Raw genomic sequence first — 27,075 nt, 5'->3', positions numbered from 1 at the left:
GCAGGTTTTTCTTTACAAATGGTACCTATTTGGTAGTCAACAAAAGGAACTGGATTTGCCCCAACGCTGGAAGAAAAAAAAAAAAAACCTGTTGGGCTGAGGGATAGTGCACTGTGCCCAGGGCCCTATACTTGGTTTGATGCTCTGGTGTTACTCTCTTGAAATTCTCAGTAACTTGAATAAGGGGCACCGCATTTGACATTTTCACTGGGCTGAGACCATGATGCAGCCGGCCTGACTGCGCAACACCATGCACACTGGAATTCGTGGGCCATCGGAGGGATTTTCGAGGGTAATGACCAGGGGTAGGGCGCGGCAGAAGCGCAGGGTGAGGTTGCGGACGGCCTCACTCACAACCTTTCCGGGTCTTCGCATTAGGTACTGTGATGAGGGGTTCCGATAGTGACCCCTTGGGGCCTGGAGACGGCCCGGCTCCCCAAAGGTGCGGAGCAGGGCAAGCAGGGTTGGGAGGACGTGGCCCGTGGGAGAGCTGCGCTCGCCGGAACAGTGGGCGCGCAAGGGCCCCGAGGCGCTGTGACACGGGACGTCGGGCGCGCGGGCCTGGGGCGGGAACTGCGGGTGCGCGCGGCCCGGGGCGGGGCTCGCCGCCCGGCTCCTCCTCCACGCGCGGCCTGGCGGCGGCGGCCACTCTAACCAGCGCAAAATGTCCCTGGAACAGGAGGAGGAAACGCAACCTGGGCGGCTCCTAGGACGCAGAGACGCCGTCCCCGCCTTCATTGAGCCCAACGTGCGCTTCTGGATCACCGAGCGCCAAGTACGGCCCGGGCCCGGCGCGACTAGGGGCAGGGAGGGGGCGGGCCGGGCCGCGTGGAGTCGGGCTGACCCGGGTGACCTTGGCCAGGCCACGTGGGCGCCCCCTGTCTCCGTTTCCTCCTCTCGGAGTTGTGCCGGGAACGCGCACCACCGGCCTTCACCCCTTAGGGCGCGGGAGGGGACGCAGGGGAAATCGAAGCTGCCAGATGCCCACGACCACAACGTCACCCTCCAGATTGCCCTCTCGGAGGGGCCCAGTCCGCGCAGGTGGCTGCTCCCTACTGCCTGAGCTGTGGCTGAGCAGCAGACTGGGGAGAAACAGGCTCTCCCACCTTGGTAAGCTCAGCCACTTTCGGTGAGACCCCCGAGGCTTTGGGAAGCCACCCTTGGGCAGGACATAAGCAGGACTTATCTCCCTGCAGTGTCTAGGGCAGCACCGTCCAATAGAAATACGATGTGAGCCTTACAGGTAATTAAACATTTTCTAGTAGCCACATTAAACAAGATAAAAACAAACAGCTGAAATTTTTAGCAATACAGTACATTTAGCCCAGCAGGTGCAAAATATTAACATTTCAACATGTAATCAGTAAAAAAACATTGCTGAGATATTTTACTCGCTTTTTTGGTACAGAGTCTTCCAAATCCGGCATCTGTTACATCCGCAGCACATCTGGGTTCAGCCGCATGTGGCGAATTGGAGAGCAGGGCTTTAGAGGGTTCTCTTTGAGGCCTCTCCTAAAGTGGGGTCCAGCCCTGTTTTTTTTTAGGTGGGGAAATTGAGAAGGGACGGTGAGCTCAGGTTGCTCCAGCAGAGCCAAGGCTTAAAGCCAGAACCACTACAAAGTTTGGAGTTTGCTGGAGCAAACCTCTTTTCCCCAGTGTGACCCCAGCTGCACCATTGAGCCCTTAATGGGGCGTCCATCCTCTGTCACTGGAGTGAAGCCTTATAGCAAGCAGAGAGTGAGGCCACAGACTCTTGAGATATTCTAGGCCATTGCTTCGAGGTCATATGTGAGATATGAACATAAGACCATTTGAACCCCCAAAGTCTGGGATTTTAACCCTCAAGGGCAATTTGATACTGAGAGGTTAAGGGCACAGACTTCTGAATCATTTCCTGGCTGTGTTGCCTTGAGTACATTCAGGAGTCCCTCTAAGCCTCAGCTTCCTCACCTGGAGAACCTGGAGAGGTTGGGAGGATCCCAGGAGATGATGCCAGTAAAAGGCAGATCACAGACCCTGGCAGGTTCTCAGAAAAAAAAAAAAAAGCCAACTGTTAGTATTTATATCTTTATTTTTCTGCTGCCATTAACCTCTCTGTTGCTTTTCTCCCTCCTAAGTCCTTTATTCGACGATTTCTTCAATGGACAGAATTATTAGATCCTACAAATGTGTTCATTTCAGTTGTAAGTATTGTTTTCAGAGCTAATGAATTTCACATTTTATTTTGAAACTTGAAGTCTGCGTGTCCCTTTTTTTTTTTTTTTTGAGACGGAGTTTCGTTCTTGTTGCCCAGGATGGAGTGCAGTGGCACCATCTCGGCTCATAAGAACCTCTACCTCCCAGGTTCAAGCGATTCTCCTGCCTCAGCCTTCCGAGTAGCTGGGATTGCAGGCATGCGCCACCATGCCCGGCTAATTTTGTATTTTTAGTAGAGACGGGGGTTTCTCCATGTTGGTCAGGCTGGTCTTGAACTCCCGACCTCAGGCCCTGCCCACGTGTCCCTTTTAAAAGCAGTTGAAATAACAGAATCTACATATATTATTGTGTTTATTCCTTCTAAATGAGCTTGTCAGATTGGAAGGGGTAAGGAAAAGCGTACATCTGACCGTGCGCCGTGGCTCATGCCTTTAATCCCAGCACTTTGGGAGGCCGAGGTGGGTGGATCACCTGAGGTCAGGAATTCGAGACCAGCCTGACCAACATGGTGAAACCCACGTCTCTACTAAAAATACAAACATCAGCTGGGTGTGGTGGCAGACACCTGTAATCCCAGCTATTCGGAAGGCTTGAGGTGGGCGAATCACTTTCTGAACGCAGGAGGTGGAGGTTGCAGTGAGCCGAGATCTTGCCACTGCACTCCAGCCTGCGTGACAAGAGTGAAACTCCATCCCCTTCCCCCAGCAAAAAAAGAAAAGAAAAGCGTACATCTGTTTAACAGGTAATATCAGGCCCAGGCCAGGTGCTGGGGATTCAGAGAGAATCAAACAAATCTTCCACGTGATGGAGGACAGACTGGCTAAACTGGTCACATCCTGGGTGACAAGAGTGAAACTCCATCTTTAAAAAAAAAAAAAAGAAGAAAGAAAATGTAATAAAATTAGAAGCAAATATAACCAGATGTTTACAGTTGTTAATTCTGGGTGAGAGGATTATAGTGTGTAGCCATTCTTTGTAATTTTTGTATTTATTTTTTCTCAAATTAAGAAATGGAGGCTGGCTGTGGTGGCTCATGTCTATAATCCCAGCACTTTGAGAATCTGAGATGGGAGGATCTCTCGAGAATAAGAATTTGAGACCAGCCTGGGCAATGTAGCGAGACCCTATCTGTACAAATAAAAATAGGAAGTTAGCCAGGTGTAGTGGGTTGTGCCTGTAGTCGCAACTATTTGGGAGGCTGAGGCAAGAGGATCACTTAAGCCCAGAAGTTTAAGGCTGCGGTGAGCTATGATCACACCACTGCACTCCAGCCTGGGCAACAGAGTGAGACCCTGTCTCTTAAAAAACAATAAGAAAAGAAAGAAAGAAAAAGAGAGGAAATAAGACTGAACTGATTAGACATGGAAGTGGGTGAGGGAGAAGGACTTCTAGGTTTCTGACATGTATAGCCAGGGGATGGTGGTAACCATTCAGTGCGACAGTTGACATCAGAGAGTGGGGGAGGTGACAGCACCACTGGGGGCAGCTGCTGGAGCATCTAGGAAGAGGAAGGCATAAATCTGAATGGCACTCAGGGCTATCCTAATGGATAGAGAGCCTAGGGCACCATGTGGCTTGAAATCAGGCATGCAGTCGAAGTCCAGTGCATGCTGGTGAGTGAGCTGGTGATTCCTACATCTGGGGATAAACCTGAACAATGTTGAGATCATTACTTGATTACTTGATATCTGATTTTAGGAAAGTATAGAAAACTCGAGGCAACTATTGTGCACAAATGAAGATGCTTCCAGCCCTGCCTCGGCGGACCAAAGGGTATGTTTCACGTGCTCAGGTCTGGCTGGTTGCCCTCAGATGGTTCTGCCTGCATGGTCTGAAGTCAGGTGGAATTTGGCCATTAATCTCTGTCTCCATCTCTTTTCTTTCTTTTTTCCTTCCCTTGGGAGCCACTGTTCTATTGGCTATTAATGCTGTCATTGTTATATACTGCCCAGAGGACCGGCTTTGCAAAACTGGGTTAGTTTTTAAAATGTAGTTAGAATTCTGTCCCATAAACCAGACAGCAAGTTTCCTCCTACGCAGTGGATATTTGTGGGGATTCCCTGCAGCTGATTCCTGGAGCCCAATGGCAAACCCCAGAATTCAGACAGGGCTCTGACGTCAGAATTCATTCTCCACTGCAGGCAGCATTCCTGCCGATAGGCTCAAACGGACTGTTCCTTATCTACCTTGCAGTATGTGGGGCTTTCTGGAGCTCACAAACACCAGTTCCTCAAGACAGCCTATGGAGCTCACATATTTAACTTTTTCTAAGAATGTGCTGGGGACCCTGGGCTGACAGCTTGGCTCTGTTGCAAGTAACTTGACTGATGGCATGGTGTGTCATCAGCACACAGCCTGCTCTGCTCTGAGCCAGAGGCAAGCCGGATTCAGGGACTCATCTGAGGGATAAGTTAGGTGTTGGTATTCTCCAAGGGTAGAGACAGGACTTTTTAATGTTCTGGTCCATTTCTCTGTGTGGCTCGTCTCTTTGCTTGTCATTAGTTCATTTGTTTATTCATATGATCCATTTATTTTGATTTGTTCTGTCAATGTGGTAAAAAACAGCTCTGGCCTTCACTCTCTGAAAGGTAGAACAAAGGTGGTCCCAGAAATGAGACAGGCAAAGAAATTCTTTGCTGCTGAGCCACCTTTAAAAGCTTTTTTTGTTTTGTTTTTTTTTTATTGTTGTTGTTGTTATTGTTGTTGTTTTAAGGCTGGGTGTGATGGCTTACCCCTGTAATTCCAATGGTTTGGGAGGATGACTTGATGCCAAGACTGCGAGACCAGCCTGGGCCGTATAACAAGACCCCATCTCTACTAAAAATTAAACAACTAGTTGGGAATGGTGGCGTGAGCCTGTAGTTTCAGCTATTCAGGAGGGTGAGGTGGGAGGATCGTTTGAACCCAGTAGTTTGAGGCTGTTCTGCAGTGAGTGATGATTGTGCCACTATACCCCAGCCCTGGGTGACAGAGCAAGACCTTGTCTCTTAAAAAAAATTGAAAATGAAACAAAGCTATTCTTTTTTCTCCTTTAAGATACAAGAAGCTTGGAAGCGGAGTCTTGTAAGTTTCAGCCCCTTCCTAATTTTTAGTGTCCTATAATAACAAAACCAGACATCCAGCTAACCTTGCATCTCTCCTTTTGAAGGCAACAGTGCATCCCGACAGCAGCAACCTGATCCCCAAGCTTTTTCGACCTGCAGGTGAGTTGGTTCTAATTTTCAGAAGTGGGTTGGGAAGATGTAGTTTCTAACACTTAGAAAACTCTGCCTGCCGGATCACCTGGGGTCAGGAGTTCGACACCAGCCTGGCCAACATGGTGAAACCCCGTCTCTACTAAAAATGTAAAAAATTAGTTGGGCATTGTGGTGGCACGTGCCTGTAGTCCCAGTTACTCAGGAGGCTGAGGCAGGAGAATTGCTTGAACTTGAACCCGGGAGCCGGAGGTTGCAGTGAGCTGAGATCATGCCATTGCGCTCCAGCCTGGGCAACAAGAGTGAAACTCCGTGTCCAAAAAAAAAAAAAGAAAAGAAAACTCTGCCTGCCTTGCTTTAATTATTTCTCCCCCGGCAGGATTTCTTTCTTTCTTTCTTTCTTTTTTTTTTGAAACAGTGTCTTGCTCTGTCACCTAGGCTGGAGTTCAGTGGCACAATCTCGGCTCACTACAACCTCCGCCTCCCAGGTTCAAGTGATTTCTCCTGCCTCAGCCTCCTGAGTAGCTGGGATTACAGGTGCCCGCCACCATGCCCAGCTAATTTTTTTCCTTTGTGTATTTTTAGTAGAGACAGGGTTTCACTATGTTGGCCAGGCTGGTCTCGAACTCCTGACCTTCTGATCTGCCCACCTTGGCCTCCCAAAGTGCTGGAATTACAGGTGTGAGCCACTGTGCCCGGCCATGTTATAGTAATTTTATGTACATACTTTATTATTATTATCATTTTTAGAGACAGGGTCTCACTCTGTTACCCAGGCTGGAGTACAGTAGCACCTCCAACTCCCAGGCTCAGCTGATCCTTCTACCTCAGCCTCCTGAGTAGCTGGGACTACAGGGTCATGCCGCCACACCTGGCTTTAAATTTTTTGTGGAGGTGGGGGTCTCGCTACCTCTACAAAATAGAGGCTGGTCTCGAACTCCTGGCCTCAACCCATCCTCCAGCCTCGGCCTACCAAAGTGCTGAGACCTTGACCCCCCACTTTATTAGAAAAACAAAGAATGAGTGGAAAAAGTCCTTTGAGGTCTGTGCCTTCTGGAAGCTGGGGAAGAGGTGTTCAGGTGGGTAGTCCCCTTCTGGCCCCCTCTGCCTGGGCAACTGTGGTCACTGACACCTCCTCTCTTCTCTTCCTGCCAGCGTTCCTGCCTTTCATGGCGCCCACGGTGAGCAAGCAGACATTTGCCGTTAGGAGACTAGGGGCTTGGGAAGATGGCCACTCTCCTCCTAACCTCAGCTGTGTCCCTCCAGCTCCAGACCCCTGTCACATGACTGCCTGATAGATGGTTGTGGATCCCCACTGATAACCCATGGCTGCTGTTCATATGTCCTTGTCCCCACTCCCTCCCCCTCCCCACACCCTCCCAGTCAGGCATCCGGGCCTCTGGAAGGCCCACAGCTTGGCAAGGTCATCCCTTTTCTGAACACCAAGTATGCGCAGAGCACGGTAGAAGCGGCCAGTGAGTTAGGATGAGCTCCCTGCACAAACCCCTTGCCACCAAGTCCTCCTCTGACACAGCCCCTCACCTGGGACCTGGCATTGTCCCCGTGAGGCTTTTCTCACCTTGGCCCTTGGGAGGTGCTTTTTGGTTTTTTGGGTTTTTTTTGTTTTTCGAGACAGAGTCTCGCTCTGTCGCCCAGGCTGGAGTGCACTGGCGCAATCTCAGCTCGCTGCAACCTCTGCCTCCCTCGTTCAAGCAATTCTCCTATCTCAGCCTCCTGAGTAGCTGGGATTACAGGCGCTCACCACCATACCCAGCTAATGTTTTTATTTTTAGTAGAGATGGGGTTTTGCCGTGTTGGCTAGGCTGGTCTCGAATTCCTGACCTCAGGTGATCCACCCACCTTGGCCTCCGAAAGTGCTGGGATTACAGGCGTGAGCCACCATGCCTGGACCGTTTTTTGTTTTTTAAAATAGGGTCTTGCTCTGTTGCCCAGGCTGGAGTGCAGTGGCACAATCATAGCTCACTGTAACTTCAAACTCCTAGGCTCAATCGATCCCCTTACTTCAGCCTCCTGATGAGTAGGTGGGAATACAAGTACTTGCCACCACGGCAGGCTAATTTTTTTATTTTTACCAGAGTCTGAGTCTTGCTACATTGCTCAGGCTGGTGTCGAACTCCTGGCCTCAAGGGATCCTCCCAGTTTGGCCTACCAGAGTACTGGGATTATAGGCGTGAGTCATCACTCCCAGCCTAGGAGGTACTTGTCCACACCACAGGCTCCTGTCTGCTTTCCCTAGCAAATGTGTACTTCTTTTTTTTTTTTTTTGAGACGGAGTCTTGCTCTGTCTCCCAGGCTGGAGTGCAATGGCATGATCTTGGCTCATTGCAACGTCTGCCTTCCGGATTCAAGCGATTCTTCTGCCTCAGCCTCCCGAGTAGCTGGGATTACAGGTGTGCACCACCACACCCGGCTAATTTCTGTTTTTCGTAGAGACGGGGTTTCACCATGTTGGCCAGGCTGGTCAACTCCTGGCCTCAAGTGATCCTCCCACCTCAGCCTCCCAAAGTGCTGGGATTATAGGAGTGAGCCACCGCGCCCAGCTAACAAATGTGTACATCTTAGCTACTCTGCTGGACTAAGGCCCTGGAGACACGGCCTGCCGTTCGACCCTGGATGTCCTTAGAGCTGCTAGTTTGGTGTTTGGCAGGTGCTCACTCAACCTTGTCTACGGACCGGCAGCCCCTGTACCCACCACCATCCTCTCCTGCCCCAGCTCCTTGGGGGCTCAATTCTCCCTCTCCCCTGGAAAGTTCTTTGCTACTGCAAGTTCTCCTTCCACAGAAACACTTGTAACTCTGTTCCACTTTCTTCTTAAAAGGTATTTTTGTCAATGACACCACTGAAAGGGATCAAGTCCGTGATTTTACCTCAGGTAGCCATTCTTCCTGTTTCACGATTACTAAATTCTGTTATGCTTGAAACGAAAATGCGATCCATTTGCCCCTCTCGGCAGGTTTTCCTCTGTGCCTACATGGCAGCATTCAACAGCATCAATGGAAACAGAAGTTACGTGAGTATTATGAGACCCAGAGAGTGTGGGGTTTTGTGTTTTTCCTTTTGGAGTTTGTTGTGTGTGTTTGTTTTTAAATTATCTTTGCTGGATAAAACTGTGATATTTGCTAAATAAGTACTTTTGTTTCTCCTTAGACTTGTAAGCCACTAGAAAGATCATTACTAATGGCGGGAGCCGTTGCTTCTTCAACTTTCTTAGGAGTAGGTATTTTTAGAATCTGTCAAATCTTCTTTATTCCTCAGAATCCAGGAAGTTTTATTTATTCCAATTACAAATTTATGTTCCAATTTAAACAATTTAGAAAATATGACTAGGAAATAAAAGTCACCTGTAATCGTATTATCCCAAAATAATCATGTTAATAGTTTAAGTTTCTAAGCATATACATGGTACTGTTGTCTTTTTATTTTTTTCTATTTTCTTTTTTTTTTTTTTTTTTTTGAGACACAGTCTTGCTCTGTTGCCCAGGTTGGAGTGCAGTAGCATGATCTCAGCTCACTGCAACCTCTGCCTCCTGGGTTCAAGTGATTCTCCTGCCTCAGCCTTCTGAGTAGCTGGGACTACAGGCACGTGCCACCACACCCAGCTAATTTTTTGTATTTTTTAGTAGAGAAGGGATTTCACCATGTTGGCCAGGTTGGTCTCAAACTCCTGACCTCAGGTGAACTGCCCGCCTCAACCTCCCAAAGTGCTGGGATTACAGCCGTGAGCCACCACGCCTGGCTGGTACTGTTATCTTTTTAAAAATTGTTATATGAATTGTGTGTTATAAATATGTTATATAATTTGTGTATTGCTTTGGATGTCAAGACACTGTAATGGTGAAAGATGGGGAGATGTTGGCATCAGACAAGCCTGGGCCCTCATCCTGGCTCAAACCTTTAATGGCTCTGTGACTCTCAACAGCTTCCATACCTCTCTCTAAGCCCCTGTTGACTCCTTAGATGAACAGGGAGAGGATCTCCACGTTGCAGGAATTTGAAAAATACCTGAAGAGCACTGGCAGTGGTCTGACTTGTAATAGGAACTAGGTCAGGGCGACCTCTCTGCTAGTGAGTAGGTTCCGCTGATTTTTCAGTCCCATGAAATAATGATTTTTCTCTCTTCTTTTCTAGGTAATCCCTCAGTTTGTCCAGATGAAGTATGGCCTGACTGGCCCTTGGATTAAAAGACTCTTACCTGTGATCTTCCTCGGTGAGCAGGAAGGGCTGGAGGCTGCCGTCTGGGTGGGGTGTCTTTGTGGTCTGTGAGCCTTCCTTCATCTCCAGAGGCACCTGGCTCCCTTGGCACATTGTGACTGATGACAGGTGGCCTTTGCAGCCCGGCAGGCCCCCAAGCCCAAATCAGGTCTTTGGTTTGAGAGGTGACACTTTCTGTAGATACCCACATTAATGGCCAAAGAATGAACACAAGACTGGAAATGCAAATTACATTTTTTTTCTTCAGATGGAGTCTTGCTCTGTCACCCAGGCTGGAGTGCAGTGGCATGAGCTCGGCTCACTGCAACCCTCCGCCTGCTGGATTTAGGCAGTTCTCCTGCCTCAGTCTCCCAAGTAGCTGGGAGTACAGGCGTGCGCCACCATGTCCAGCTAATTTTTTTTTGTATTTTTAGTAGAGACAGGTTTTCACCATGTTGGCCAAGCTGGTCTTGAACTTCTGGCCTCAAGTGATTCGCCTGCCTCAGCTTCCCAAAATGCTGGGATTACAGGCATGAGCCACCGCGCCTGGCCCTACATTTTAAAGATTATCTGTGTAAACGTTCTACATACATTATTTTACTTAATCCCGACAACAATTTATGGGTAGGAAATATTATTCCTATTTACAGATGAGGAGACTGAGGCACAGGGAGGTTAAGTAACTTGCCTAGAGTTACACAGCAAGCAAATGGTTAGTATAGAGATTCCAACCCAGTGGGGTGACAGAGATATTAGCTGAATATTTTGACTCTGCCAGCCTGCAAGTTTACTATGTCATGCTCCAAATTTGGGTTTGGGAATCATAGCAGTTTGAAGAGTTGGCAGACTGATGTCAGTGGTGAAATTGAGGAAATGGTGTTATAGAAACCTTACAACTTTGGCTGGGCGTGGCGGCTCACACCTGGAATCCCAGCACTTTGGGAGGCCATTGCGGGTGAATCACTTGAGGTCAGGAGTTTGAGACCAGCCTGACCAACATGATGAAACCCCGTCTCTACTAAAAATACAAAAATTAGTCGGGCCTGGTGGGGCATGCCTGTAATCCCAGCTACTCTGGAGGCTGAGGCAGGAGAATTGCTTGAACCCGGGAGGCGGAGGTCGCAGTGAGCTGAGATCACACCACTGCACTCCAGCCTGGGCAACAAGAGTGAAACTCTGTCTGAAAAAAAAAAACTTAAGCAAAGACGAGGGAGGGATATGTTTCCAAGATCCCAGGGTTTCTCCTGGAATCCAGTAAGGAAGCAGGGGTGCTGGAAGCTGGTCCCAGGCTGTGGTCAGGATCCAAGACTGAGTGGCCAGCAGTTCTGAGCCTACTTCCACAGCCCCAGGAGAGCACCTGGTTGGCCCAGCCTATGGCAGGTGTCCACCTGAGGGTCAAGAAAGGCCAGCTGTCAGAGAAAGAGGCTTGCAGGGGGCAGACACCCAAAGAGATGTTCCTTTGCTGGAACAAGACTCACCCCCATCTTGGGTGTTCTTTACTTCTTTACATCTACAGTGCAAGCCAGTGGAATGAATGTCTACATGTCCCGAAGTCTTGAATCCATTAAGGGGATTGCGGTCATGGACAAGGAAGGCAATGTCCTGGGCCATTCCAGAATTGCTGGGACAAAGGTAAGAGACAGGATGAAGCTATAGCTGCTTGCCTTTTGGGCAAAGACTAGACTTTTCTGTTTGAAAGCCGGTGACAAATTCATGTCTGCCTTCAACCTTTCTTTACCCATCTTTCCTTAGCATGCTGAGAGAGAAATTTCTCATTTTGCCCCCTGCATTAGTCTGGGTTCTCTGGAGAAACAGAACCAATGGGATATATGTACATAATCTTTCTTTCTGAGACAGGGTCTTGCTCTGTCGCACTGGCCTGGAGTGCAATGGTGCAGTCTTGGCTCACTGCAACCTCTGCCTCCCTAACACGAGCGATCCTCCCACCTCAGCCTTTCAAGTAGCTGGGACCACAGGCACACACCACTGCACCTGGCTAATTTTTGTATTTTTAATAGAGACGGGGTTTCACCATGTTGGCCAGGCTGGTCTCGAACTCCTGGCCTCAAGTGATCCACCCACCTCGGTCTCCCAAAGTGCTGGGATTACAGGCATGAGCCACCATGCCTGGCCCCCAATTCCTTTTTGAAATCTCTCAAAAGAAAAGCATGCACCTCTGTCTCCATTGTCCCTCCCATTCACTCCTGAGTTCAAGTGATCCTCCCAAAGTGCTGGGATTACAGGTGTGCACCACCACACCTGGGCAGTACCTGTCTATTAGGAGATTTGTTCTAAGGAATTGGCTTACACAATTGTGGGAATCTGCAGGGCAGGTCTGGAGGCTGGAAACTTAGACAGGAGCTGCTGCTACAGCCTTGAGGCAGAATTTCTTCTTTGGGAAACCTCAGTTTTTGCCTGTAAGGCCTCTAACTGATTGGATGAGGCCCACCCACATTGTGGAGGGTAACCTTCTTTTCTTTTTTTTTTTTTTTTGAGACGGAGTCTTGCCCTGTCACCCAGGCTGGAGTGCAATGGCGTGATCTCAGCTCACTGCAACCTCCGCTTCCCGGGTTCAAGCGATTCTCCTCCCTCAGCCTCCTGAGTAGCTGGGATTACAGGTGCGTACCACCACGCCCAGCCAATTTTTGTATTTTTAGTAGAGGTGGGGTTTCACCATATTGGCCAGGCTGGTCTCAAACTCCTGACCTCAGGTGTTCCGCCCGCCTCGGCCTCCCAAAGTACGGGGATTACAGGTGTGAGCCACCGCGCCTGGTGGTAACCTGCTTTTCTTAAAGTGAGCTGATTGCAGACGTGCCCCGTGTCTGCAGAGTACCCCTACAGCAACAGCTAGATGAGTGCTGGATTAAATAACTGGGTACTGTTGCCATGGTGACCCGTGAGGCTGACTGCCACAGACAGGCATCTGACAAGTGCTGGGCACCTCTGAGAGTGAGATCCTATTCTTCAAATCCAATATCTGCCCTCCCAGTGTGTGCTGATTGGGGGCCACTCCCCTCCCAGCCTGCTCTGCACTTACAGAGGTCAGTGGACACCCCTTGCTGGGGTTAAAAGAGCCCCTGCTTCTCCCATTCAGCAGATGTCCTTATAGTCTTCATTGCTGAGGACTACTTTTGTCAAGAATGGACTTAGAACATTGAATTCTCTGATCCAAAACTCCTTTTCAAGGCCTCAATTCTGAATAATTTTTACTATTAGTTTCTTCTTTTTCTTCTTCTTTCTTTTTCTTTTTTTTTTTTTTTTTGAGACAGGGTCTCCTTCTGTTGCTGGAGTGCAATGGTGTGATCACGGCTCTCTACAGCCTCAACCTCCCAGGCTCAGGTGATTCTCTCACCTCAGCCTTCCAAGTAGCTGGGATTCTAAATATGCACCACCATGTCTGGCTCATGCTTGTGCTTTTTATAGACATGGGGTTTCGCCATGTTGCCCAGTTGTGTCTCAAACTCCTGAGCTCAAGTGATCTGCCCACCTTGGCCTCCCAAAGTGCTGGGATTACAGGGGTGAGCCACTGGGCCTGGCCAAAGTATTCTTTTGTTCAGTTCAACACAGTGACTACTGAGTGCATTCAGCCGTGAGAACCTGGTATAGTCTATGGTCTTTTCATTTTGGGTGTGGACTTTTAAAATAATATGTTTTTAGCAGGTGAGATCTTTTTTGGTCCCTGTGAAATGACTTTAGCTGAAGACTTTAGTTGTTTGCAAATGACATATCAAGCAGAGTGGAACAGCCCTGATATGAAGTGAAGGGACTAACCGGGCTTCTGGCAGTGTGGGATCCAGAGGACTCCCTTAGCCAGCCAGGGTGTGTCCTTCTACTGACCGGCATGTTGGTGGCAGAGGAGCTCAGAAAAGATGGTTGTTCATTCCATCGGTGAATACGTCATTATTCAGCTCACCAAACATATTACTTTAAATCCTATCACTGACTGACAAAGCTGAATTATAAACTATCAGATACATGCTCATGGTATTTCCGCTAGACCATCTAGTAGCATAGCTCCTTACCTAAATGAATTATGACAGAGATAAAATAATTATAAGTAACAGAGAAATTACTGCCAGTAAGAAAATAGGTCACTAGTTTAAAATGAAGGTTCTGGGCCTAACAAACCACCCGTAAGTTGGATCACTTGCAATCGGTCAGGAGTTCGAGACCAGCCTGGCCAACATGGTGAAACCCCGTGTCTACTAAAAAGGCAAAAATTAGCTGGGCATGGTGGCGGGTGCCTATAATCCCAGCTACTCGGGATGCTGAGGCAGGAGAATTGCTTGAACCTGAGAGGTGGAGGTTGCAGTGAGCCGAAGTCATGCCATTGCACTCCAGCCTGGGCGACAGAACGAGACCCCATCTCAAAAATAACAAACAAACAAAAACAAACCACCTGGGACTGCATTTGCGCTTTCCCCTGGGGAAAAAAAAAAAAAACGCCCGAAAGAGACATTTTTTCAAACAGCTTTATTGAGGTATAATTTACATACTGTAAAATTTACCCATTTGTAAGAGGATAGTTTGATGAATTTTAGTCAGTTTAAAACAGTTGTGCAGCCAGGCATGGTGGCTCACTCATGCCTGTAATCCCAACACTTTGGGAGGCAGATCGCTTGAGTCCATGAGTGCGAGACCAGCCCGGGCAGCATAGCGAAACCCTATCTCTACAAAAAGATTTTTAAAAAATTAGCTAGGCATGGCGGGGTGCATCTGTAGTCCCAGCTGCTTAGGAGGCTGAGGTGAGAGGATCAACTGAGCCTAGGAGGTTGAGGCTGCAGCAAGCTGTTATCACACCACTGTACTCCAGCCTAGGTGACAGAAAGAGACCCTTGTCTCAAAAAATAACAAATAGGCCAGGCGCGGTGGCTCACACCTGTAATCCCAGCACTCTGGGGGGCCGAGGCAGGTAGATCACCTGAGGTCAGGAGTTTGAGACCAGCCTGGCCAACATGGTGAAACCCTGTCTCTACTAAAAATACAAAAATTAGCTGGGCATGGTGGCGCATGCCTGTAGTCCCAGCTACTCAGGAGGTTGAGGCAGGAGAATCACTTGAACCCAGGAGGCAGAGGTTGCAGTGAGCTGAGATTGCGCCACTGCACTCCAGCCTGGGTGACAGAGAAAGACTCTGTCTCAAAAAATAATAATAATAAATAAATGAAACAGTTGTGTGACCATCACCACAGTCCAGTTGTAGAACATTTTCATCATCCTAAAAATGTCCCAAATGCCCACCCCCACCCCCACCCCCAGCCCTAGGGAAGCACTGATCTGCTTCTTTTTTTGTTTGTTTGTTTTGAGTCGGAGTCTCACTCTGTCGCCCAGGCTGGAGTGCAATGGTGCGATCTTGGCTCACTGCAACCTCTGCCTCCCAGGTTCAAGCGATTCTCCTGCCTCAGCCTCCCAAGTAGCTGGGACTATAGGTGCGCGCCACTGCGCCCAACTAATTTTTTGTATTTTTAGTAGAGACGGGGTTTCACCGTGTTAGCCAGGATGGTCTCGATTTCCTGACCTCATGACCCACCCGCCTTGGCCTCCCAAAGTGCTGGGATTACAGGCGTGAGCCCCCATGCCTGGCCACTGACTTGCTTTTCTGTCTTCTTAGTTTTTGCCTTTTCCAGAAATTATACATAAGTGAATCACACTGTAGTTTTTTGTGTCTTGCTTCTTTCATGTTTGAGATTCATCCGTCTTGTACCACATGTTGGTCATTTGTTACTTTTCATTGCTGAGTAGTATTCCGTTCCTGGATGTGCCGCATTTTGCTTATCTTTTCTGCAGGCGGTGGACGTTTGGGTTGTGTCCAGCCTTGGGTTATTATGAATCAGGCTGCTCCGACATTCACTTGCACATCTTTATGCATATGTGTGTTTGTATTTCTCCACAACTCCATGTGAACTTAAGGTGTTAGTATTGCTCTGACCTATTCATAAAGCTGGAGAGGAGAGTGAGAGCACATTTTTTTAAGTTCGTTTATTTATTTATTCATTTATTTATAGAGACAGAGTCTCCCTCTGTTGCCAAAGCTGGAGGGCAATGGTACGAACATGGCTCACTGCAGCCTCAACTTCCTGGGCTCAAGCGACCCTCCTGCCTCAGCCTTCTGAGTAGTGTGCACCGCCATACATGGCTAATGTTAAAAAAAAAGTTTGTAGAGATGGGGTCTTGCTATGTTGCCCAGGCTGGTCTCAAACTCCTGGCATCAAGTGATCCTCCTGCCTTGGCCTCCCAGAGCGCTGGGAGGTGTGAGGCACTGCACCCAGCTTAGAGCAAATATCCAATCAGCAAGTTGTTCCCAGCACCTCCTGCCTGCCAGGCTTGGTGCTAGGCTCTGGAGACCCACACCCTGACCAGTGAGAGCCCAGTCTCCCCAGCAGCCCCAGCCTCCAGCGGGAAGGTAGCCTCAGGCCTGACTGGCTGTCTGGAGTCCATCTCACCAGAAGAAACTTCATTTTTGGCATGAGGGGCATGTTAGGGTCAAAGAAAAGCTTTACTGGTCTACTTTAAAAAAAAAAGGTCTTTTTTTCTCTGAAGAATAAAGTGTCTGCAACTGTCATAAGCATTCTTCTCTCACTTCCCTGTCCCTGGAAGGTTATTTTCTTCGGCTAAAATTTCAGAAACTGCGTAACCGGCAATATCTGATGGTAACAGGGCACGGTTGGTCCAATTTCAGGTGACGCGTGGCTGTTGTTTCCCCCGACTGGCCCCATAAGCCACTGCTTTGCACACAGCGCCTCCTAATGACGGCGTCTCACTTGGAGTGTCCTCCCCACACATGGGACTAAGGGAGAGAGGCGGGCCTCGCCCCACTGATGCGGACACACAGCACACTAACAGCCATTTTTCCCTTCCGGAAGTCAAGCAATTTTACTTTATATCCCTGAGACTTTTATTTTATTTTATTTCTTTTATTTTAGAGACTGAGTCTCGCTCTGTTGCCTAGGCTGGAGTGCAATGGTGTGATCTTGGCTCACTGCAACCTCTGCCTCCCAGGTTCAAGTGATTCTCCTGCCTCAGTCTCCCGAGTAGCTGGGATTACAGGCACCCACCACCACGCCCGGCTAATTTTTGTATTTTTAGTAGAGACAGGGTTTCACCATGTTGGCCAGGCTGGTCTTGAACTCCTGACCTCAGGTGATCTGCCCACCTTGGCCTCCCAAAGTGTTGGGATTATAAGCATGAGCCACCGTGCCCGGCCCTTAAGACCTGATTTTAAAAACAGCCCTCCTCGGCTTCCTCTCTTTTGTGGGGGGGAAAGGCATTCCCTGCAGAGGGAACCATGCAAGCGTGACTGTCACCCACAGCAGGGCAGAGGTGCGAGCAGAGAGCAGGGGCCGGGCGGTAGGAGGAGCCTGGGAAGGTAGGTCAAAGCCAATCATGGGAAGCTGGAAGTGGAAGGAACAGAGTTCAGGGAAGGACGGGAGCAGGTGTGCCTGCTCCTCTTGGGTACACGATGTGCTGTTTGTGGTGTGTGTGTCTTACCCAGGGGTGGGTTCTAAAGTTAACATGTTAGCTACTCAGGAGGCTGGGGTAGGAGGATTGTGTGAGGCCAGGAAGTCGGGACCAGCTTGGGCAACATAGTGAGATCACATCTCTACAAAAAATTGAAAAGTTAGCCGGGCCTGGTAGGGTGTACCTGTGATCCTGGCTACTTGGGAGGCTAAGGTAGGAGGATCGCTTGAGCCTGGGAGGTCAACACTGCAGTGAGCCATGATCACGCCACTGTACTCCAGCCTGGATGACAGAGTGAGACCCTGTCTCTAAAAATAAATAAATAAATGAAAGTAGTAAAAAAGTTAACATGAGCTGTTTTATAGTCAAAATTTCCCTTACAAGTCCCTTAAAGTGCCCTTGAGGGTACATGGTTTTGTACATACTCACCCATACAGTAAATTGTATGTTTAAATGTTTAATGTATAGAGTAATGTACATTATAGAAAAGATTACAAAAATGTTATAACCTGTACATAACACAATTTTATAGTATAACACTTTTAATTCGCTGTGAAACGTGGGTACGGACAGGCAGCCTTGTGTGGGTCCCATGCTGTGCCCGTGCCCTCAGAGCTGGGCATTTGGAGGCTTCCCCAATGGCAGGTATGAGAGTCACTGCTGAGCCAGGTCAGGACAGGAGGCCAGTGGCAGAGACTTGGCTTGGATGGGAAATACAGAGCAAACCTCTGTGGCAAATCCAGCATTTCCACTGAGGAACCATTTGGTTCTCAGTGAGGATCTGTCTAGAAGCCACCTTTGCTTGTACTTAGTGGATAGTTTATTTGGGGTGGTTTGGCAGACGGTGCCAGCTATTTCTGGCACAAAGTGCAGCCGACCGCCACACACCTGTACATGGAAAGTTATGTGGAAGGCGTCCCCTCCGCCTCTTTCCACGGGCATTCTTTTTCTAAGTGAGAAGGGAGGGTTACTGTTGCCTGTCTCTCGCAGGAGTTGTGGGATCCCTGGAAATCGTCTTGCTCCTGTACTAAGTTTCTTTTTTGAGACAGAGTTTCACTCCGTCACCCAATCTGGAGTGCAGTGGCGTGATCTTGGCTCACTGCAAAATCCGCCTCTCAGGTTCAAGTGATTCTCATTTCTCAGTCTCCTAAGTAGCTGGTACTACAGGTGCATAACACCACACCGGGCTAATTTTTGTATTTTTTGGTAGAGACAGGGTTTCACCATGTTGGCCAGGCTGGTCTCAAACTACTGACCTCAAGCGATCTACCCGCCTCGGCCTCCCAAAGTGCAGGGATTACAGGCGTGAGCCACCGTGCCCAACCTAAGCTGTTTTCTTTTCATTTTTGCTAGGCTGTTAGAGAAACGCTAGCATCCAGAATAGTGCTGTTTGGGACCTCAGCTCTGATTCCTGAAGTCTTCACCTACTTTTTTAAAAGGTAAGAGGCACGGTCATATCCCCAGGTAGGGATTTGAAAGTCAAATCCTTATAAAACCTGTCAGATACTGACCCTGGTGGAGGGTGGGGAGAGGTTGGCTCAGTAACCTTCCCATAAACACACATCACAGCTAAGACAGGCGGATTGATTGTGGCAGGCGTGGAAATCCGGGTGTACGGATTCCACCGAATGGGGAATCCAGCCCAGGCTCTGCCTCCAGTTACCCCGTGTCCTTGGCGTGTCCAAGGACCTTCCACGGCCATTTCCTCACCTCTAGAATGAGGGGCTTGGATGATTTGCAGGTTCCCCTGGCTCTCATGTGCTGTGAATATTGCTCAAGCCCTCCTCTCTAAACCCCCATTCCAAGTATGTTTTAAATGAGCTTCAGCGACTCCGGATTCAGATTCATCCCTTTTAAGAAGCCAGAAATGGCCTACGAGGCGGAGGACCTGGGCATCCATCAGGGTTCCTGTGGCCACCAGTATGAGAAACCTAACCTGCAGGAGCTCAGACACGAGGGGAGACGTTGGAGCTTTAGGGCCGGAATGGGCAAGGATTGCAGTCCATGGCAGCTTGAACAGAAGCTCCCCTGCTGGGCGCGCCTCCCTGTCACTCTTGTGGGTGTCGATTCCTTCTCTCCTGCCAGATTGGCTTCTTCATATTGATGCGGGACCCACTTACTAGTAACTCCCAGCTCATAGTCTCACAGCCTCCTGATCAGAGGTGGAACACAGCAAACCCCAGGGGAGGCAGGAATGTCTTCCCCTCAGGGCAGACTCCTGGGGAAGGATTCTGTGGGCCTGAGTTAGGTCGCATGCCTGGGGTGCACATCCCCCACTCCAGTGTGGCGAGGCTGGGAATCGCCTGCTAGGACCACACATGGAGCACATTTCCAAGAAGGAGGTATGGGATGGTGCGGTGGCTCACGCCTGTAATCCCAGCACTTTGGGAGGCCAAGGTGGGCAGATCACCTGAGGTCAGGAGTTCTAGACCATCCTGGCCAACATGGTGAACCCCGTCTCTACTGAAAATACAAAAATTAGCAAGGCATGGTGGCGGGCGCCTATAATCCCAGCTACTCGGGAGGCTGAGGCAGGAGAATCGCTTGAACCCAGGAGGCGGAGATTGCAGTGAACCAAGATGGCACCATTACACTCCAGCCTGGGCGACAGAGGAAGATTCTCTCAAAAGAAAAAAACACAAAACAAACAAACAAAAACAACAAAAAAACAGGCCTTGATCTAGCTGTTCAGGTACAACAAAAAGAAAAAAGAACAGGCCCTGATCCAGCTGTTCAGGTACACACACACACACACACACACACACACACACACACACACACACACACACCCTGATTCAGCTGTTCAGAAAATAAGCCCTGATAGTTTAACATCACTTGTGAGCCACGCCTTGTCTCTTATAGGACCCAGTATTTCAGGAAAAACCCAGGGTCATTGTGGATTTTGAAACTGTCTTGTACTGTCCTGGCAATGGGACTGATGGTGCCATTTTCTTTTAGTATATTTCCACAGATTGGACAGGTAAGTGCCCCCATTCCTCTTTTCTCTCAAAGTTTTTTATTTTGCAGTTAGAAGAATAAAATAAATAAGTTATTCTTCTTAAAACTCTGCAAAGTTTATAAAAATATAAAATAAGACCAGGTGCAGTGGCTCACACCTGTAATCCCAGCACTTTGGGAGGCCAAGGTGGGAAGATTGCTTGAGCCCAGGAGTTCAAGACCTGCCTAGGCAACATAGTGAGACCCCATCTCTACAAAAAATAATACACAAATTAGCCGGGTGTGATGATGCACACCTGTTGTCCCAGCTGCGCAGGAGACTGAGGTGGGAGGATCACCTGGGCCCAGGAGGTTGAGGCTGCAGTGAGCCATGATTGCACCACTGCACTCCAGCCTGGCTGAGAGTGAGACCCTATTTCAAAAAAATAAAATAATAAAACAAAATACAATTGGCTTTTGAACAACCTGGGGGTTAGTAGTCAAAAATCCAAGTATAACCTTTGACTCCCTGAAAACTTAACCATTAATAGCTTACTGTTGACCGGAAGGCTTACCAATAACATAAAAAGTCAAGTAACACATATTTTATATTTTATATGTGTTGTATACTGTATTCCTACAATAAACTAGAGAAAATAGAACGTTATTAAGAAAATCAGGCCAGGCGTGGTGGCTCATGCCTGTAATCTCAGCACTTTGGGACGCTGAGGCGGGCAGATAACTTGAGATCAGGAGTTCAAGAGCAGCTTGGCCAACGTGGTAAAACTCCAGCTCTACTAAAAATACAAAAATTAGCCAGGGTTGTTGGTGCCTGTAATCTCAGCTACTCGGGAGGCTGAGGCAGGAGAATCTCTTGAACCTGGGGAGGTAGAGGTTACAATGAGCCAAGATCATGACATTGTACTCCAGCCTGGGTGACAGAGTGAGACTCTGTCTCAAAAAAAAAAAAAAAAAAAAAAAAACATAAGGAGGAAAAAATATATTTACTGTTTATTAAGCAAAGGTGAGTCATCAGTTTCAGTGAGGATCAAGGTCTTCATCCTCGTCATCTTCATACTGAGTAGGCTGCGGAGGAGGAAGAGGGGTTGGTCTTGCTGTCTCAGGGGTGACTGAGGGGGAAACAGTATATAAGTGGACCTGCATTGTTCAAACTTGTATTATTCAAGGGTTAATTGTAATGATATTTATATTTAATTCTATCCCTCAAATCTCTTGGTGCAGTTTTGGGTTCTGTTTTTCTTAACAACATTTCATAAGCCTTTTTTTCTGGGGCATAAAAAGAAATCTTTTAAAATTACTTAGAGAAATTTTAAATACTCCAAAATGTTCTATAACTACCCCCTCTCCAGTGGAACTTTCTGCAGTGATAGAAATGTTCTATAATAGATTGGTGCTGTCCAATATGGTAGCCATGAGCTACGTGTGCTACTGAGCACTTCAGGAGAGGCTGGTGTGACTAGGGAACGGAATTGTAAATTAAGTTAAATTTTAAATTAGGTACTCTTGTGTGCTTAGTGGCTATTGGACAGCCCAGTTCTATAGATAATTTATAATATAATTTATGATGAGTCAGGCTGCTTGGACTCAGATTCCAGCTTCTCCATGACCTTGGTCAACTTGCTTAGTTTTCTTATCTGTTAAAGAGAGCTGAAGATAATGGCATCTCTGCAAAGGGTTGTTGCTTAGTAGGTAGCAAGGACATTTTTTTTTTTAAGTCAGAAAGCCAATTTTTTTAATTTCCAAAGCTCTGCCATAAATTGCTAGCAGATGTCAAGGACATTACTGATGCTAGCAGATATTAGCAATTTTTTTTTTTTTTGAGACGGAGTCTCGTTCTGTCACCCAGGCTGGAGTGCAGTGGCGCAATCTCGGCTCACTGCAAGCTCCACCTCTCGGGTTCATGCCATTCTCCTGCCTCAGCCTCCTGAGTAGCTGGGACTACAGGCGCCCGCCACCACACCCAGCTAATTTTTTGTATTTTTTAGTAGAAATGGGGTTTCACCATGTTAGCCAGGATGGTCTCGATCTCCTGACCTCGTGATCCGCCCGCCTCGGCCTCCCAAAGTGCTGGGATTACAGGCGTGAGCCACCACGCCCGGCTGATATTAGCAGTTTCTTGGCTAAACATTTCAAATGTTCATTTCTGTCACTATAAATATATATGTCCTCAAAAGCATTTATATTTATGGAATGATCTTGTTCAGAACCCACGTTTTATAGGTTTAGGTTGTAGGATCATTCATTCAATGAACTTTGCCAGCACAACGTAGAAGTTTCAGATTATTTTAGATAGTTATGCCTATTACTATGCTATGGGCGAGGGGTTGGGGAGCGAGGCAGCATCTCAGAATAAAATTTCAGGCCAGGCACGGTGGCTCATGTCTGTAATTCCAACACTTTGGGAGACCAACGTGGGAAGATTGCTTGAGGCCAGGAGTTCCAGACCAGCCTGGGGAATGTAGTGAGACCTCGTCTCTACATAAAATGTTCTAAAAATTAGGTCGGGTGCTGTGGCTCATGCCTGTAATCCCAGCACTCTGGGAAGCCCAAGTGGGAGGATCACTTGAGCCCCGGAGTTCAAGACCAGCCAGGACAACATAGCAAGACCTCGTCTCTGCTAAAAATAAAAATTTGGCTGGGCACAGTGGGTCATGCCTGTAATCTCAGCACTTTGGGAGGCCGAGGTGGGAGGATCACTTGAGCTCAGGGTTCGAAACCAGCCTGAACCTCATCTCTCTTCTGAAAAAAATTGTTTAAAAAGAAAAAATAATAATTAGCCAGGCATGGTGGTATGTGCCTGTAGTCCTAGCTACTCAGGCAGCTGAGGTAGGAAGATCACCTGAGCATGGGAGGTCAAGGCTACAATGGGGTCACAGAGTGAGACCCTGTCTCAAAAAAAAAAAAAAATTAGTAGGGTGAAGCGGCACACACCTGCAGTCCCAGCTACTCAGAAGGCTGTGGTGAGAGGATCACTTGAGCCCAGGAGGGAGAGGGAAGAGTTCATCCCCAGTGGAGGATGGGAAGGGCTGAATGGGCACGTGAGGCTGCAAGGAACAGGCAGGATGCTGGGGGCCAGGTGGCAGGGCCTGCACAGCCAGGCCAAGGAGGAGGGCAGCAGGTAAGTCATGCAAGGTTGGAAGGGGCAGAACTCCCAGAGGCCAGAGTGGAGGCAGGAAAGGGAGTCAGTCTCACGCGTGACCTCAGATGCCAAGACTTGCTTGCTGGACTTTGGAAATATCCTGTTGGGGCCGGGCGTGGTGGCTCATGCCTGTAATCCCAGCACTTTGGGAGGCCGAGGCAGGCGGATCACGAGGTCAGGAGATTGAGACCATCCTGGCTAACACAGTGAAACCCCGTCTCTACTAAAAATACAAAAAAATTAGCCAGGCGTGGTGGCAGGCGCCTGTAATCCCAGCTACTCGAGAGGCTGAGGCAGGAGAATGGTGTGAACCCTGGAGGCAGAGCTTGCGGTGAGCCGAGATCGCGCCACTGCACTCCAGTCTGGCCGACAGAGCGAGACTCCATATCAAAAAAAAAAAAAAAAAAAAAAAATTTCAAAACATTAGCTGGGCGTGGTGGCGGGTGCCTGTAGTCCCAGCTACTCGGGAGGTTGAGGCAGGAGAATGGCGTGAACCCCAGAGGCGGAGCTTGCGGTGAGCCGAGGTCGCGCCACTGCACTCCAGCCTGGGTGACAGAGTGAGACTCCATCTCATTTAAAAAAAAAAAAAAAGAAACAAAATATCCTGTTGGCTCAAGGCGGGCATGGAGGTGCTTAGATGAGATAAGGAGTTATTACTAATTTTGTTAGGTGTGACAATGGCATAGTAGTTTTGTAACTACTGTCATTACTATATCAAGTACTATATCAATAATGATAAGGTCTTTATCATTTGGAACTTGTAGGTGACATGACATGAGAATTGCCTTAAAATACTCAAGGAAAAAAATCCTACTGCTGGGTGTGGGAGGTGCTTGATGAAATGAGATCTGCAAATTGTTAATAGTGATTCCTGAGTGAGCACATGTGAGTTCATTACATTCCTTCTACATTTGTTTTTTGTTTGTTTGTGTGTTTGAGACAGGGTTTCTCACTCTGTTGCCCAGGCTGGAGGGCAGTGGTATGATCATGGCTTACTGCAGCCTTGACTCCCAGGCTCAAGTGATCCTCTGGCCTCAGCCCCCCAAGTAGCTGGGACTACAGGAACGTACTACCACACCTGGCTAATTTTTTATTTTTTGTAGAGATAGGGTCCCACTATATTGCCCAGGCTGATTGCAAACTCCCCATCTCAAGCAATCCTCCTGATCTCGGCTCACTGTAACCTCCACCTCCCAGGTTCAAGTGATTCTCGTGCCTCAGCCACTGGAGTAGCTGGGATTACAGGTGTGTGCCACCACACCCAGCTAATTTTTGTATTTTTTGTACCATGTTAGCCAGGCTAGTCTTGAACTCCTGGCCTCAAGTGATCTACCTGCCTCAGCCTCCCTAAGTGTTGGGATTATAGGCATGAGCCATTGTGCCCAGCCATCTTAAAACTTTTTAATGGAAACTTTCAATTATAAACAAATGTAGAGATAAGTAAATAACAATAATGGGCCAAGGATGGTGGTGCGCGCCTGTAATCCCAATCCCAGCTACTCGGGTGGCTGAGGCATGAGAATGACTTGAACTTGGAGGGTGGAGGTTGCAGTGACCTGAGATGGTGCCACTGCACTCCAGCCTGCGCAACAGAGCAAGACTCTGTCTCAAAAAAAAAAAAAAAAAAAAAGTTTAAGAAGTTTCTTTACTGCTTGGGTGATTAAAAAAAAAAAAGGTTACATTTTCTGCTATAGATTAGACATTATTGAAAAAGATGGACTGTGAAATGGTTGCTTTCAGAAAATGATTTTTTTAACTTGGCTTCTAAGGCAAGAAAAACTATTAATAGAAATATTATGAATTTAACTATTTTTCAGATACAGTACTGTAGTCTTGAAGAGAAAATTCAGTCTCCAACAGAAGAAACAGAAATCTTTTATCACAGAGGGGTGTAGGCGTGAGTTTTAGGTGAATTTATGTGGTTCCTGCTTGAAAACCTTCCCCTCTCCAGGTTCGGTTTAGAGAACTTTGCCACAGGTCTTCTGGGGACCCCAGAGGTGTCTGTGCTGACAAGGCGACTTCAAATTCCATACTGAGATCGTTCCCAGGCTGGCGTCTCTGGGGTTTTTAAGGCTGGCTGGAGAAGACAGTGGGAGGGTGCCCCGTCTGACACCCCTGGGGTTGCTGAGGGAACGGTTGGAGTGGGGATCAGCCTGCGAAAGGATACTGTGAAATCACTAATTAACTAATAAACCTGTCTCAAGTTGAGGATTTGAAGAAAGAACACAGAGTCCACCGTGCCCAGGACACAGGTGTGAAATGGATAGGCCGTCTCAAGCGGAACACGTACCCCTGGGGCGCTGTTGACGCCCTCCGACCCCAAAAGCAATCTTGTTTCCTTACTCAGTGTCCTCCATTCTAGACAGCTACTTAAAACCTTTGCCGCCCTCCGCCCAGTGCCTCCTTTCTCCTCTCTGGCAAAGGACCCTGCCTCCTCCGCCAGGAAACAGGTCAGCAGTGGAGCCCCCCACACCCGCACCCACACCCATCCTTCCTCCGTGTAATGCCAGCGTCCTCCAGGCTCTGGGCCTCTCTCTGCTTCCTCAGGGCTGTGCTCTGTAGCCTCTGTCTGCCAGGTCCTTCCCAGAAGTACGTAAACTACTTGTCGGCCAGGCGCGGTGGCTCACACCTGTAATCCCACCACTTTGGGAGGCTGAGGCCAGTGGATCGCCTGAGGTCAGTGGATCGCCTGAGGTCAGTGGATCACCTGAGGTCAGGAGTTCGAGACCAGCCTGGCCAACATGGTAAAACCCCGTGTCTACTAAAAATATAAAAATCAGCCAGGCGTGGTGTTGCGCACCTGTAGTCCAAGCCACTCAGGAGGCTGAGGCAGGAGAATCACTTGAACCCTGGTGGCGGAGGTTGCAGTGAGCTGACGTCATGCCATTGCACTCCAGCCTAGGCAATAGAACGACTGTGTCTCAAAAAGAAATAAACTGCTTGTCACCTGCCTCATTAGAGACAGGATCTTGCTGTCACCCAGGTTGGAGTGCACTGGCACAATCAGCTCACTGCAGCCTTGAACTCCTGGGCTCAATGAGGACCCACCTGCCTCAGCCTCCTAAGTGGCTGGGACTACAGGCGCCTGTCACCACGCCTGGCTGTAGCCAGACACCTTAAAAGAGTTGTCCGCCCTCACTGTCTCCACCCCACCTCCTGTTCTGCTAACATTTCTCTCATCCGTGACCCACCTGAATGTGGCACTGCCACACTGCTGGGCACTCAGGCTGGTCACTGAGCTGCTTACTTGGCTGTACTTTGCCATTTGGATGTCCCAGACACCTCAAACTCAACCCATCCGAACCTGAGATCAGCTCTCCCTCCCAGTCTCAGGAATTGACACCACCACCTCCCCAGGTGCACCAAACAGGATCACTGGAGGCGCCCTCTCCCCACCTTACCAGCCTATGCAGTAGACGGGGCCCAGTACATGGAGTCTGGAACCCACATATGCCCACTGCTACCACCCAGCGCAGTCCAACAGCATCCCCTGCTGGCACTGCCTGGCCCATCTCCTGCCTACTCCCTCCGGTCCACGTTCCAGCCTGCTCTTCTAAACCATACCTGCTGAACAACTGTTTTTTTTTTTCTTTTGAGACGGAGTCTCACTCTGTCACCCAGGCTGGAGTGTAGAGTGCAGTGGCGCGATCTTGGCTCACTGCAACCTCCACCTCCTGGGTTCAAGTGATTCTTGTGCCTCAGCCTCCTGAGTAGCTGGGACTACAGGCATGTACCAGCCACCACGTCCAGCTAATTTTTGTTTTGCTTTTTTTAAGTAGAGATGGGGTTTCACCATGTTGGCCAGGCTGTCATCTCCTGTCCCCGTGATCCACCCACCTTGGCCTCTTTAAGTGCTGGGATTACAGGCCTGAGCACCGCACCCAGCCTGAAAAGCCTTAAATGGCTTCCCAGTGCGTCAA

The 27,075-nt window shown here is 48.6% G+C and overlaps 1 protein-coding gene across 5 annotated transcripts; it reads left to right on the top strand.

Annotated features, from left to right (window-relative positions):
• The first annotated feature begins 569 nt into the window (after window positions 1-569).
• Window positions 570-25,363, top strand: SFXN4 (sideroflexin 4). 5 transcript variants are annotated; one of them, XM_063782176.1, is made up of 15 exons: window positions 586-775; window positions 2,118-2,183; window positions 3,895-3,969; window positions 5,233-5,259; window positions 5,345-5,399; window positions 6,546-6,571; window positions 8,230-8,283; window positions 8,365-8,421; window positions 8,559-8,624; window positions 9,540-9,618; window positions 11,119-11,234; window positions 12,099-12,220; window positions 18,412-18,497; window positions 19,921-20,038; window positions 24,973-25,363. In XM_063782176.1, the coding sequence occupies exons 1-13, from the start codon at window positions 665-667 to the stop codon at window positions 18,428-18,430; spliced, it is 873 nt and encodes a 290-aa protein (XP_063638246.1). In that variant the 5' UTR covers window positions 586-664; the 3' UTR covers window positions 18,431-18,497; window positions 19,921-20,038; window positions 24,973-25,363. The 5 variants fall into 5 exon arrangements, with proteins under 5 accessions (XP_024202409.1, XP_054516500.1, XP_063638246.1 ...); XM_024346640.3 differs by lacking the exon at window positions 12,099-12,220 and adding an exon at window positions 23,920-24,040 and having other exon boundaries at window positions 588-775; XM_054660525.2 differs by lacking the exon at window positions 19,921-20,038 and having other exon boundaries at window positions 585-775.
• The last annotated feature ends 1,712 nt before the right edge of the window (window positions 25,364-27,075 follow it).

The sequence above is a fragment of the Pan troglodytes genome, chromosome 8, assembly GCF_028858775.2.
Source record: "Pan troglodytes isolate AG18354 chromosome 8, NHGRI_mPanTro3-v2.0_pri, whole genome shotgun sequence".
Lineage (NCBI taxonomy): Eukaryota > Metazoa > Chordata > Mammalia > Primates > Hominidae > Pan > Pan troglodytes.
This window is presented reverse-complemented; position numbering and strand designations above follow the sequence as displayed.